Genomic DNA, 15583 nt, shown 5'->3' with positions numbered 1-15583 from the left:
ATACTTATGAAAAGGTTTTCTTTTTTATTGAGGTAGAGTTGACATACAACATTATATTAGCTTCAGGTGTACAACATAATGGTTTGATACTTCTACATATTGCAAATGGTCATCACAATATCAAGTTAACATCCATCACCACAAAGTTTTTTTGTGCAATCACAGCTTTTTAGATTTACATAACAAATTCAAATATTTAGTATAGTGCATATATGCATGCTAAGTTGCTTCAGTCGTGTCTGACTCTTTGCAAGCCTATGCACTGTAGCCTGCCAGGTTCCTCTATCCATGGGGATTCTCCAGGCAAGAAGGCTAGAGTGGGTTGCTATTTCTTCCTTCAGGGGATCTTCCCAGGGATCAACCCACATCTCTTATGTCTCCTGCATTGGCTGTACATTACATTTCCATGACTTATTTTATACATGGAAGTTTTTAGAAAAGCTTTTCACTTTGTTTTCATTTTTGCAGAGTATTTGAGCCTACAATTGAATTACAGGCTAACAACTGTTTACTTTCAGAACTTCAAAGATGTTGCACTGCTGTCTTCTGGCTTGCATCATTTCCAACCTGAAGTGTAGTGTCATTTTTAACTTCATCCCTCTTAATGTCACATTTACTTTTCATCTGGCTGTTTTTAAGAATATATTCTTTGTTACCATTTTATTCAATTTGATTGTAATTTGCCTTGGCATAGTCCTTTGATGCCGTTTTGCTATGGGTTTGTTGAGCTTGACCGATATGTGGTTTTAGGTTTCATCAAAATTTGGAAATTTTCAGCCATATTTCTTCTTAAAATTATTTCTTGTGCTTCATTCACTCTTTACTTTCCTTCAAGGATTCTAGTTACACATTTAGGCCACTTCAAATATACCCAGAGTTCACTGATACTTTATTCATTACTTTTTGTCTTTTTTTTCTCACTGTATTTCTTTTTTTTTTTTTTTTTGAACATTGGAAAGAATTTATTTTAATGTATATTTATCCAATCAAGGTAATAAAATATTTTCTTTAAACTGAAGGGCTATGCGGAGAAGGCAATGGCAACCCACTTCAGTACTCTGGCCTGGAAAATCCCATGGACAAAGGAGCCTGGAAGGCTGCAGTCCATGGGGTCGCGAAGAGTCGGGCACGACTGAGCGACTTTACTTTCACTTTTCTTTTTTTTTTTAATTTATTTTTTTTAGTTTTTTATTTTTTTAATTTTAAAATCTTTAATTCTTACATGTGTTCCCAAACATGAACCCCCCTCCCACCTCCCTCCCCATAACATCTCTGTGGGTCATCCCCATGCACCAGCCCCAAGCATGCTGTATCCTGCGTCAGATATAGACTGGCGATTCAATTCTTACATGATAGTATACATGTTAGAATGCCATTCTCCCAAATCACCCCACCCTCTCCCTCTCCCTCTGAGTCCAAAAGTCCGTTATACACATCTGTGTCTTTTTGGCTGTCTTGCATACAGGGTCATCATTGCCATCTTTCTAAATTCCATATATATGTGTTAGTATACTGTATTGGTGTTTTTCTTTCTGGCTTACTTCACTCTGTATAATCGGCTCCAGTTTCATCCATCTCATCAGAACTGATTCAAATGAATTCTTTTTAACGGCTGAGTAATACTCCATTGTGTATATGTACCACAGCTTTCTTATCCATTCATCTGCTGATGGACATCTAGGTTGTTTCCATGTCCTGGCTATTATAAACAGTGCTGCGATGAACATTGGGGTACACGTGTCTCTTTCAGTTCTGGTTTCCTCGGTGTGTATGCCCAGCAGTGGGATTGCTGGGTCATAAGGTAGTTCTATTTGCAATTTTTTAAGGAATCTCCACACTGTTCTCCATAGTGGCTGTACTAGTTTGCATTCCCACCAACAGTGTAGGAGGGTCCCCTTTTCTCCACACCCTCTCCAGCATTTATTGCTTGCAGATTTTTGGATTGCAGCCATTCTGACTGGTGTGAAGTGGTACCTCATTGTGGTTTTGATTTGCATTTCTCTCACTGTATTTCATTTGAAGTTGTTTGTATTACTGTCTTAAGGTTAACTAATAGTTTTGTCTGAACTGCATAAATTTCTGTTAGTCAGAAGGTACTTATTTTCATATGGTATACTTCCCATCTCATGAACTTCACTTTGTGCTTCTTTACTTGTGACATTTCTCTACTTAATATGATCTATCTTTCCATTACCTTCTTGGACATATAGAATACAGCTATCAGTTCAGTTCAGTAGCTCATTCGTGTCTGACTCTTTGGACTGCAGCACACCAGGCCTCCCTGTCCATCACCAATTAAAGGAGTTTATTCAAACTCATGTCCATTGAGTCGGTGATGCCATCCAACCATCTCTTCCTCTGTCATCCCCTTCACTTCCCTTCAACTTTTCCCAGCAGCAGAGTCTTTTCAAATGTGCCAGTGCTACGCATCAGGTGGCCAAAGTATTCAAGTTTCAGCTTCAACATCAGCCCTTCCAATGAACACTCAAGACTGATCTCCTTTAGGATGGACTGGTTAGATCTCCTTGCAGTCCAAGGGACTCTCAAGAGTCTTCTCCAACACCACACTTCAAAAGCATCAATTCTTTAGTGCTCAGCTTTCTTTACAGTCCAACTCTCACATTCATACATGACTACTGGAAAAACCATAGCCTTGACTAGACGGACCTTGGTTGGCAATCTAATGTCTCTGCTTTTTAATATGCTGTCTATGTTGGCCATACCTTTCCTTCCAAGGAGTAAGCGTCTTTTAATTTCATGGCTGCAGTCACCATCTGCAGTAATTTTGGAGCCCAAAAACTAAAGTCTGCCACTGTTTCCACTGTTTCTCCACCTATTTGCCACGGAGTGATGGGACAGGATGCCATAATCTTGGTTTTTAGAATCATGAGCTTTAAGCCAACTTTTTCACTCTCCTCTTTCACTTTCAACAAGAGGCTCTTTAGTTCTTCTTCACTTTCTGCCATAAAGGTGGTGTCATCTGCATACCTGAGATTATTGATTTTTCTCCCAGAGATCTTGATTCCAACTTCTGCTTCATCCAGCCCAGCATTTCTCATCATGTACCCTGCATATAAGTTAAATAAGCAGGGTGACAATATACAGCTTTGACGCATTCCTTTTCCTATTTGGAAACAGTCTGTTGTTCCATGTCCAGTTCTAACTGTTGCTTCTTGACCTGCATACAGGTTTCTCAAGAGGCAGGTCAGGTGGTCTCATATTCCCATCTCTTTCAGAATTTTCCACAGTTTATTGTGATCCACACAGTCGACAGCTTTGGCATAGTCAATAAGCAGAAATAGATGTTTTTCTGGAATTCTCTTGCTTTTTCAATGATCCAATGTATGTTGACAATTTGATCTCTGGTTCCTCTGCCTTTTCTAAATCCAGCTTGAACATCTGGAAGTTCATGGTTCACATACAGTTGAAGCCTGACTTAGAGAATTTTGCACATTATTTTACTAGCATGTGAGATGAGTGCAATTGTGCAGCAGTTTGAGCATTCTTTGGCAATCCCTTTCTTAGGGATTAGAATGAAAACTGACCTTTTCCAGTCCTGCAGCCACTGCTAAGTTTTCCAAATTTGCTGGCATAGTCAGTGCAGCACTTTCACAGCATTATCTTTTAGGATTTGAAATAGCTTAACTGGAATTCCATCACCTCCACTAGCTTTGTTTGTAGTGATGCTTCCTAAGGCCCACTTGACTTCACATTACAGGATGTGTGGCTCTAGGTGAGTGATCACACCATCATGATTATCTGGGTCATGAAGAATTTTTTGTATAGTTCTTCTGTGTATTTTGCCACCTCTTCTTAATATCTTCTGCTTCTAAGTCCATACCATTTCTGTCCTTTATTGTCCATGAGCCTCTTACCTTCTCCATCAGAAGGCAGACAGACTGAAAACCACAATCACAGAAAATGAACCATTCTAATCACATGGACCACAGCCTTGTCTAACTCATCAAACTATGAGCTATGCCATCTGGGCCACCCATGACAGACGGGTCATGGTGGAGATTTCTGACAAAATGTGGTCCACTGGAGAAGGGAATGGCAAACCACTTCAGTATTCTTGCCTTGAGAACCTCATGAACAGTATGAAAAGGAAAATGATAGGACACTGAAAGATGACCTCCTCAGCTTGGTAGGTGCCCAATATGCTACTGGAGATCAGTGCAGAAATAACTACAGAAAGAATGAAGATGCAGAGCCAAAGCAAAAACAACACCCAGCTGTGGATGTGATTGGTGATGGAAGCAAGGTCTGATGCTGTAAAGAGCAATATTGCATAGGAACCTGGAATGTCAGGTCCATGAATCAAGGCAAATTGGAAGTGGTCAAACAGAAGATGGCAAGAGTGAATGTCGACATTTTAGGAATCAGCGAACTAAAATGGACTAGAATGGGTGAATTTAACTCAGATGACCATTATATCTACTACAATGGGCAGGAACCCCTCAAAAGAAATGGAGTAGCCATGACAGTCAACAAGAGTCTGAAATGCAGTACATGGATGCAATCTCAAAAATGACAGAATGATCTCTGTTCGTTTCCAAGGCAAACCATTCAATAGCACAGTAATCCAAGTCTATCCCCTGACCAGTGATGCTGAAGAAGCTGAAGCAGAACGGTTCTATGAAGACCTCCAAAACCTTCTAGAATTAACACCCATAAAAGATGTCCTTTTCATTATAGGGGACTGGAATGCAAAAGTAGGAGGTCAAGAAACACCTGGAGTAACAGGCAAATTTGGCCTTGGAATACGGAATGAAGCAGGGCAAAGACTAATAGAGTTTTGCCAAGAAAATGCACTGGTCATAGCAAACACCCTCTTCCAACAAAACAAGAGAAGACTCTACACATGGACATCACCAGATGGTCAACACCAAAATCAGATTGATTTTATTCTTTGCAGCCAAAGATGAAGAAGCTCTCTACTGTCAGCAAAAACAAGATTGGAAGCTGACTGTGGCTCAGATCATGAACTCCTTATTGCCAAATTCAGACTTAAATTAAGTAGGGACAACCACTAGATCATTCAGGTATGACATAAATCAAATCCCTAACGATTGTACACTGGAAGTGAGAAATAGATTTAAGGGACTAGATCTGATAGAAAGAATGCCTGATGAACTATGGACAGAGATTCATGACATTGTACAGGGGACAGCGATAAAGACCATCCCGAAGAAAAAGAAATGCAAAAAAGTAAAACGACTGTCTGAGGAGGCCTTACAAAGAGCTGTGAAAAAGAAGAGAAGTGAAAGCAAAGGAGAAAATGAAACATTCACCCATTTGAATGCAGAGTTCCAAAGAATAGGAAGGAGAGATAAGAAAGCCTTCCTCAGTGATCAGTGCAAAAAATAGAGGAAAACAATAGAATGGGAAAGACTAGAGATCTCTTCAAGAAAATCAGAGATATCAAGGGAACATTTCATGCAAAGATGAGCTCAATAAAGGACAGAAATGGTATGGACCTAACAGAAGCAGAAGATATTATGAAGAGGTGGCAAGAACACACAGAAGAACTATACAAAAAAGATCTTCAACAACCCAGATAATCACGATGGTGTGATCACTCACCTAGAGCCACACATCCTGGAATGTGAAATCAAGTGGGCCTTAGGAAGCATCACTACAAAAAAAGCTAGTGGAGGTGATGGAATTCCAGCTGAGCTATTTCAAATTCTAAAAGATGATGCTGTGAATGCACTGTACTCAGTATGCCAGTAAATATGGAAAACTCCGCAGTGGCCATAGGACTGGAAAAGGTCAGTTTTCATTCCAATCCCAAAGAAAGACAATGTCAAAGAATGCTCAAACTACCGCAAAGTGGTACTCATCCCACACACTAGCAAAGCAAGGCTCAAAATTCTCCAACCCAGCCTTCAACTATACATGAACAGTAAACTTCCAGATGTTCAAGCTGGATTTAGAAAAGGCAGAGGATCCAGAGATCAAATTGCCATCATCCACTGGATCATCGAAAAAGCAAGAGAGTTCCAGAAAAGCATCTACTTCTTATTTATTGACTATGCCAAAGCCGTTGACTGTGTGGATCACAATAAAGTGTGGAAAATTCTGAAAGAGATGGGAATACCAGACCACCTGACCTGCCTCTTGAGAAATCTGCATGCAAGTCAAAAAGCAACAGTTAGAACTGGACATAGAACAACAGACTGTTTCCAAATAGGAAAAGGAGTATGGCAAGGCTGTATATTGTCACCCTACTTATTTAACTTATGTGCAGAGTACATCATGCGAAATACTGAGCTGGATGAAGCAAAAGCTGGAATCAAGATTGCCGGGAGAAATGTCAATAACCTCTGATATGCAGATGACACCACCCTTATGGCAGAAAGTGAAGAAGAACTAAAGAGCCTCTTGTTGAATGTGAAAGAGGAGATTGAAAAAGTTGGCTTTAAACCCAACATTCAGAAAACTAAGATGGCATCTGGTCCCATCACTTTCTGGCAAATTAATGGGGAAACAGTGGAAACAATGACAGACTTTCTTTTGCGGGGCTCCGAAGTGACTGCAGCCATTAAATTAAAAGCCACTTATTCCTTGGAAGAAAAGTTATGACCAACCTAGATAGCATATTCAAAAGCAGAGACATTACTTTGCTAACAAAGGTCTGTCTAGTCAAGGCTATGGTTTTTCTAGTAGTCATGTATGGATATGAGAATTGGACTATAAAGAAAGCTGAGCACAGAAGAATTGATGCTTTGAACTGTAGTGTTGGAGAAGCCCTTCGACTGCAAGGAGATCCAACCAGTCCATCCTAAAGGAAATCAGTCCTGAGTGTTCACTGGAAGGACTGTTACTGAAGCTGAAACTCCAGTCAATACTTTGGCCACCTGATGGGAAGAACTGACTCATTTGAAAAGATCCTGCTGCTGGGAAAGATTGAAGGCGGGAGGAGAAGGGGATGACAGAGGATGAGATGGTTAGATGGCATCACCGACTCAATGGACAAGAGTTTGAGTAAACTTCGGGAGTTGATGATGGACAGGGAGGCCTGGTGTGCTGCAGCCCATGGGGTTGCAAAGTTCGGACACGACTGAGCAACTAAACCCAACTGAAGTGAGGACTTCTCTGCAGGTACAGTGGATAAGAACTCACCTGCCAGTGCAGCAGGCATGGGTTCAATATCTGGTCCCGGAAATTTCCAAATGCCAAAAGTATATGAGATCTTCAAAGAGTTAAATAATAAGACTTCTGTTTTTAACCATACCACATGGCTTGTGAGATCACAATTTCCCTATCAGGGACTGAACTTGCACCTGCACACTTTCAGCAGTGAAAGCATGGTGACCTAACCACCAGGGAATTCCCAAATAAGATCTATTTTTGAAAAAGAAATTATAAACATAGCTTTAACCAAATTAATATTTGTTTTTATGCCATAATTGACCACATGTAAATAATTTTAACAACAGTATGGCTTATAATAATGAAGTACATATACCACAGGTAATTTTGTAAATTCTAAATTCTTCATATGAGATATAAATAATATAATTTTGGTATTCACATATTACCTTATAATCAGCAGGCCCAGGAGTAATAAAAACTTCTTTCTGAACCAGGAAGAGAGTCCGAGGAACAGAAGAACCAAATGCACTTTTCTTTGGTTTCTTCCAGTAGGTATTGCTAAGGTTGTCAATGAACGTATTGTTTTGGATATTATAAAACCCAGGACCTAGAATTATGAAAAATATAATATATAATAATAAGCACCCTTTTAATTCTTTTAAACTTAGTAACTTTACTATTTTATTGTACTGTATTTATTGAATGAGTCTTTACATTCTAGAGTGCTTTAAAGTTTTCAAAAGTTTCACACACCTGATTTCATATAATCCCATAATAACCCTTTTACTTATCCCTGCCTCTGTACTCCTCCCCTCTGCCCTCTCCTCACTGGTAAACACTAGTTTGTTCTCTTTATCTGTGAGTCTGCTTCTTTTTGTTTTTATTCAGTTTATTTAGTTTGTTGTATTTTTTAGATTTCACATATAAATGATATCATACTGTACTTTTCTTCTCTGACATTTCATTTAGCATAATATCCTCAAAGTCAATCTATATTGCTACAAATGGCAAAAGTTCACTCTTCTATGGCTGGGCACTATTCTGTTTTTTATATACATCTTTATAAACTGAGTAACTGTAGGCAACTTTTTTAGAAAGACTTCTCATATATTGCTGACAGGAATGCAAAGTGCTTTGCTACTTTGAAAAACAATTTGTCAGCTTCCTACAAAGTTAAACTTATACTTACCATATGACCCAGAAATTCTACTTCTAATTACTTTTCCAAGAGAAGTTAAAACAAACCAAATGTCCATCAGCTGGTAAGCAGATAAACAAAATGTGCTACACCCAAACAATGGAATACTACTCAATAATAAAAAGAAAAAATAAATGCAACAATATGATTGAAACTCAAAAACATTATGCCAATGAAAGATTATATACAAAATTCTAAATAATGTGTGATTCCATTTACATAAAATTTTAAAAATGCTACCAATTCTTTGCTATTCATGTCATTGAGAGATAAAGTTTCATGCCCTTCTGTTCAATATGGGCTACCCTGGGTCATTTGACTGACTAGTAGAATGTAGCAGAAATGACGTCCTGGGATTTTCTGAGGGTCAGTCATAAGAAGTCTTGCAGCACCCTATCAGGTCTCACGGAGCCCTGAGCTACTATGTCAAAAATCAGCTACCCTGGGGCAGCAATGCTGGAGCTATGCACACACTCTGAATGACAGTCTCATCTGAACTCTGCCTTCCAGAAACCCCACAAACTAATGAGATATGATAGAAAAAGCATTTTTTAAGCCACTAAGTTTGTCATGCAGCAACAGACAACCTATACGCTAGTGTGTGTGTGCTCAGTTACTTCAGCTGTTTCCAACTCTCTGTGACCCCATGGACTGTAGCCCACTAGGTTCCTTTGTCCACGGGATTCTCCAGGCAGGAATACTAGAGTTGGTCGCCATGCCTTCCTCCAGGGGATCTTCCCAACCCAGGGATCAAACCCATGTCTCCTGCACTGATGGTGAATTCTTTACCCACTGAGCCACCTGGGAAGCTCTATATGTTTTGTGTTATATTCTTAGATATATAAAGATTACCCACTATAATCTAGTATGTCTCTCTATATAAATATATAACATGTATTATATATAATAATTATGTATAAATGTATATACTTATATATAACATATATATATATATGTGTATATATATATATATAAAAGAATACCCACTGAGAATACTAGAACACATGATTGGACATCCCCCAAAATAAAATTTTAACAAAATTGAATATCATAAGTTACATTACTGGCAGTGACCACATAGTTACTATATTATATATGTTCATCTATCAAGAGAAAATTAGGAACTTTATTGAAAAAAGGAAAGCAATAGAAAATTACAACTAAGATATGTGATAAGTTAAATTAAAATCTTACTAAAATTACACATTATTTTTATCTGAGTTTAGTGTATAGTCAATGCTTAAAAAAAATGTTGACTTAAATTAACAACACAACCCACAGAACAAAAAAAAATTGTACTTTCTGGTGCATCCATCTTGTTAAGAATATTAAGTTACATCAAGTTAGAGTGGATACATATCAATTAATTTCCAACCTGGCATTTTCTCTGTCTTAGAGTCTTGTGTGAATCGAGCAGCACTTTGACCAAATGAGGTATTTTTCAATCCTAATGTTTTCTTCAAGGGCTTGAAAGCAGTTCGAGATTCATTGTATGTGCCAGGAGCTGGAGTGATTGATTTCATAGGGACAAACCTCTAGTAAAGAACAGGAAAATATGCCAGTTAGAAAGTAATGCTACATTTTGATATTTCATGACTTAAAAGCTGCCTTTTTAGTAATATAACATCTGGAGTTTAATTTATTTCTTAATTAAGTGAAGAAAATGTAGATGAATTAAGATCTTACACCTATCAAAACATAAAATATATACTTTTAGTAAAATCAGATGTATATTAATACAGTAATGAAAGGACATCATCTCATTATGAGATTCAGATGATAGTGTATGGACAATCTCCACATTTAAGATATTCTGAAAGTTAAGATAATAAATAAAATCTATATGATCAAATACAGTTTCTTCTATGTAATAAAACTGTACAAATTGACAAAGTTCCTGAATATGTATATTCAATTAACACAACAATATTAACTACCTTAAGAAAAAATCTTATCGATTCAAACGGTACATAAATCACTTTAACTTATAACATTAAATTTTTTACATTATAAACTTATAATAAGCTTACTTGATATATTCATTTACAGGGAAGCCTGGTGTGCTACAGTCCATGGGGTCATAAAGAGTCGGGCATGACTGAGCTACTGAACTGAACTAACTGATTAAATGTATCTATATGTAAACTATGAAATCTTATCTCATATAGATTGTATAATTTATTTTTTAACTTTTTTATTTGGAATTAATTTAAAATTTGGAATATTCAAAGTTATAAATAAAAATAATACAGAAAATTCCTGTGCCATGTTTATCCAGGATCACCTACTGTTAATACGCCATTCACTTTTTTCATTTGCCCGCTTTATTTCTGCTTTTCTGTTTGTATGTCCATTATTCCCTCTCTCTATCTCTATACACACACAAAAACACACACACACAGAGAACTATTTAATGGAAAGTTATGTATGTTGTGTTGTGGCCAGCCCTTTCTCCCTAAATCCTTTGTGTGCATTTACTAAAAATAGGAATATTTTCTTACATGTATTTTCTTAATGTAGCAATGATATAAGACTTTTATTTAATCTACCATTCATATTCCAAATTTGTCAGTTGATCTAATTATACCTCTAATGCAATTTTCCCATCCAATACATCATCTAGCCTAGGCTCAGATATTGCTTTTAGCCTCCTTTCAAGTAGAAACATTTCCAAAGCCTTCCTAAATATTATCTTATTATTTAAATGCTGAGTACAATGTTTTTAAATGGTAATATTCAACCCTGGCTGCATTTCTTGACAAGTTTAAAAAAAAAACTGATGCCTGCCTGGACCCTATTCTGGACCAGCTCCATCAACTCTGGGAGACAGGAAAGAAAGCAATTGGATTTGTACTAAAATTTCCCAAAATATTCTAATTTGCAGCAAAAGTTGAGAAGCATTATTATAAAGAAAATCTTAGGTTTTAAAAATTACTAGTTGACATAAGAAAATTCAATGCATTTAGATAAAATACCAGACAAATCCTTAAGTTAATGACTTTTTAAAATACTATCCCAGAAACATAATATGTCTTTATTCCTAAAAAATAAAACACCAATACAGTATACTAACACATATATATGGAATTTAGGAAGATGGCCCTGACGACCCTGTATGCAAGACAGGGAAAGAGACACAGATGTGTATAACGGACTTTTGGACTCAGAGGGAGAGGGAGAGGGTGGGATGATTTGGGAGAATGACATTCTAACATGTATACTATCATGTGAATTGAATCGCCAGTCTATGTCTGACGCAGGATGCAGCATGCTTGGGGCTGGTGCATGGGGATGACCCAGAAAGATGTTATGGGGCGGGAGGTGGGAGGGGGGTTCATGTTTGGGAATGCATGTAAGAATTAAAGATTTTAAAATTTAAAAAATAAAAAACTAAAAAAAAAAATTGTCTTCTAAGTCTACCGGTTAACTGAATTATTGCTTTCTCAATCATGCTGCTGCTAAGTCGCTTCAGTCATGTCCAACTCTGTGCGACCCCATAGACGGCAGCCCACCAGGCTCCCCCGTCCCTGGGATTCTCCAGGCAAGAACACTGGAGTGGGTTGCCATTTCCTTCTCCAATGCAGGAAAGTGAAAAGTGAAAGTGAAGTCGCTCAGTCGTGTCTGACTCTTCGCGACCCCATGGACTGCAGCCTACCAGGCTCCTCCATCCATGGGATTTTCAAGGCAAGAGTGGTGGAGTGGGGTGCCACTGCCTTCTCTGTTTTCAATCATAGTCATTAATAAATCTATCCATATTCAACTAAACACTAACGCTACCCTAGCAGGCAGTCCTGTTGGTTTTAACTCTTCCACATCTTTCACTTCAGAATCCCTTAAGCAAAACTGATACCATATTCCTTTTCATTTCTGAGAAATATATTTAAAATATTATACTTGATGCCAAGTGATGTCACATTAGGACTATATATTAGATGAACAGAACAGCATAAAAACTGAGAGTTCTGGTTGCAAAAATGTGATTTTTAAAAATCGAGGGCACACACAGTATCTCACTCCCCTACATTCATTCTGTGTTGTACCTCAAGTACCATCAAGCTGCTCAAGGCAAAAACCTAGTATTCATTCTTTATTCCTCCTAGTCCCTTACCCGGAGAAGGCAATGGCACCCCACTCCAGTACTCTTGCCTGGAAAATTCCATGGGCGGAAGAGCCTGGTAGGCTGCAGCCCATGGGGTCGCGAAGAGTCAGACATGACTGAGAGACTTCACTTTCACTTTTCACTGTCCTGCATTGGAGAAGGAAATGGCAACCCACTCCAGTGTTCTTGCCTGGAGAGTCCCATTGACAGCAGAGCCTGGTAGGCTGCCGTCTATGGGGTCGCACAGAGTCGGACACGACTGAAGCGACTTAGCAGCAGTAGCAGCAGCAGTCCCTTACCACAACATTAACTCATTAAAAAGTCATGTTAATTATGTCTCCAAAATATACCTGCAATCTAACTGTCTCCAAGGAGGTGCTTAAGTACAATGAAACCAAAGTAGTCACATGTAGTCATCTAAAGGTTAATAACCTTCCCTAGTTAAGTAAGATAATCAGAGTTTACACAGTACAATTGGAGAAATATCACAACTACTTGACCCAGATAGTGCCACATTATAAATGTTTGTTAGAATTATAATGTTCTTGCCTAAGGAATAGCTTCAGCTCAGTTCAGTTGCTCAGTCATGTCCAACTCTTCGCAACCCCATAAATTGCAGCACGCCAGGCCTCCCTTTCTATCACCAACTCCCAGAGTTCACTCAGACTCACGTCCATTGGGTCAGTGATGCCATCCAGCCATCTCATCCTCTGTCGTCCCCTTCTCCTCCTGCCCCTAATCCCTCCTAGCATCAGAGTCTTTTCCAATGAGTCAACTCTTCGCATCAGGTGGCCAAAGTACTGGAATTTCAGCTTCAGCATCATTCCTTCCAAAGGACACCCAGGACTGATCTCCCTTAGAATGGACTGGCTGGATCTCCTTGCAGTCCAAGGGACTCTCAAGAGTCTTCTCCAACACCACACTTCAAAAGCATCAATTCTTCAGTGCTCAGCTTTCTTCACAGTCCAACTCTCACATACATACATGACTACTGGAAAAACCATAGCCTTGACTAGACAGACCTTTGTTGGCAAAGTAATGTCTCTGCTTTTGAATATGCTATCTAGGTTGGTCATATCATTTCTTCCAAGGCGTGTCTTCTAATGTCACGGCTGCAGTCACTATCTGCAGTGATTCTGGAGCCCAAAAAATAGTCTGTCACTACTTCCACTGTTTTCCCATTTATTTGCCATGAAGTGATGGGACCAGATGCCATGATCTTCATTTTCTGAACATCTGGTTTCAAGCCAACTTTTTCACTCTCCTCTTTCACTTTCATCAAGAGGCTCTTTAGTTCCTCTTCGTTTTCTGCCATAAGGGTGGTGTCATCTGCATATCTGAGGTTATTGATATTTCTCCCAGCAATCTTGATTCCAGCTTGTGCTTCATCCAACCCAGCATTTTTCATGATGTTTCATGATGTTTCATGACTGGTTTGATCACCTTCCAGTCATATACTCATTAGCAAAATATATTTAAAACCCAGAGTAAAATTTCTTATAAGATAAACTGAACTTTCACATATGCAAATTTGCTTAGTAGAAAATGCTTAATAAAAATTACAATTTGAACACCAATCTCTGCAATATTCTTAATATTGTAATCTTATGTCATTTAAGTCTACCCACATTTTTGGCAATATGATTTGCCTAGACTATATCTGTTCCCAATTTGTTTATATACCACTTTTCTTTTTATAATCTTCCTAACACCACTGAATTTGTTGCTAGTGTATCCTTTTACCTGTTATCCTCTATCTGTGAAACAACTGTAGAACATTACCTTGGATTGAGAAAGAAAAGCAGGTGATGCACCATTCACATTTGATGTCGCACTTTTATGCTTCTGAAATTGACTCTTAATGTCATATTTTCCTGGCCCTGGTACTCCCTAAAGAAAAAAAGACGTGCTCTCATTAAGAAAGTATCTATAGCACCTAAGGGAACAGTTGGTTAAATATCTGAACCAAAGCTGCTGCTGCTGCTGCTGCTAAGTCACTTAAGTCGTGTCCGACTCTGTGTGACCGCATAGACGGAAGCCCACCAGGCTCCCCCAGCCCTGGGATTCTCCAGGCAAGAACACTGGAGCTACAGGGCTTTTAAGTGATATTACCAAAGCTCTTCATTAAAAAGCAAGCCAGAACAAACTTAAGAGCAACAAACAAAAAAAAGAGAGAAAGGCTTTGCTTTCCTTTGCAAAGCCTCCCAGGAACCTAAAAACATACTGCTTGAAACTTTGCTGCCCTCTACTGATAGATCTCAGAAAAAAAAAAATTATCTGAGCCCTTCACGTGATTAAACATTACATTAAATAAATATATTTCTTCCATTTAACTTATACAACCAGCTCTTCTATTTTAACTACAAATGTTAGAAGATATAAGACATTAAGCTTTAACTAAATACTTTACAAAAGATAAAATTAACTCAGTAACTAATAGGATTGAGTTTTAATTATACTGCTAATAAAATATAAATATGTATCAGGAAGTACTATTTATTCATCATCAAATATTTTAATTACCTTGATAAAGTACCTTTCATAGTATATAAAAAGATTTAAATCATCTGCTTCATATATAACACTCTTACTTTTCTATAGTTGAAAGAATTATACATTGATTTATAAATTAAATACTGGGCTTATAACTTGGATATAAAATGAAATTCTATCAGTAAATTCTGTCACCTATATTATTATAATACATCAAAATCCAACCATGTTTCCCAACCTCTACAAGTACTCTGATCCAAGCCACCGTCTCTCATCCAGGTTACTGTAAAAATCTTCCTAACCACCTCCCCTGCTTCCAATATTGCCCATCTTCAGTCTGTTTCTACCACAGAAGCTAGCAATGGGTCCAGTTAAGGCCCTTAGTCAGATTGCACCATCCCCCTTCTGAAACCCATTCAATGGTTTTCAATCTCACTTCCAAAAAAAAAAAAAAAAAAAAGATCCTAAATATGAAAAGAATTTCACTTCCAGACACTCTATTACCACTCTAACCTCCTCTCCTACTACTCTCTCCACTCTGTTTCCCAAAAGATCAATCACATATTCACCTAAGGACCTTTGCACTTACATTCTCTTTGCTCGGAATGTTCTCCTATATAGCTCCAAGGCTCACTCTTTCAATTCAATCAGTTCACTACTCAGTGTTACCTTCTCAGTGAGCCATTTCCAGG

General features: G+C 38.1%; 1 protein-coding gene across 1 annotated transcript in view; it reads right to left on the bottom strand.

Moving 5' to 3' along the window:
* Nucleotides 1–15583, bottom strand: part of STPG2 (sperm tail PG-rich repeat containing 2) — a 383941-nt gene that overhangs the window by 211096 nt on the left and 157262 nt on the right. Inside the window, exons 6-7 of the mRNA XM_069595066.1 lie at nt 9675–9834; nt 7547–7708 (exon numbers count right to left, since the gene is read on the bottom strand). Coding sequence (XP_069451167.1) covers nt 7547–7708; nt 9675–9834 — 322 coding nt within the window. The remainder of the gene's footprint in view (nt 1–7546; nt 7709–9674; nt 9835–15583) is intronic.

The sequence above is a fragment of the Ovis canadensis genome, chromosome 6, assembly GCF_042477335.2.
Source record: "Ovis canadensis isolate MfBH-ARS-UI-01 breed Bighorn chromosome 6, ARS-UI_OviCan_v2, whole genome shotgun sequence".
Taxonomy (NCBI): Eukaryota; Metazoa; Chordata; class Mammalia; order Artiodactyla; family Bovidae; genus Ovis; species Ovis canadensis.
The sequence above is the reverse complement of the archived record's forward strand: the minus strand, read 5'-3'. Positions and strand labels throughout refer to the sequence as shown.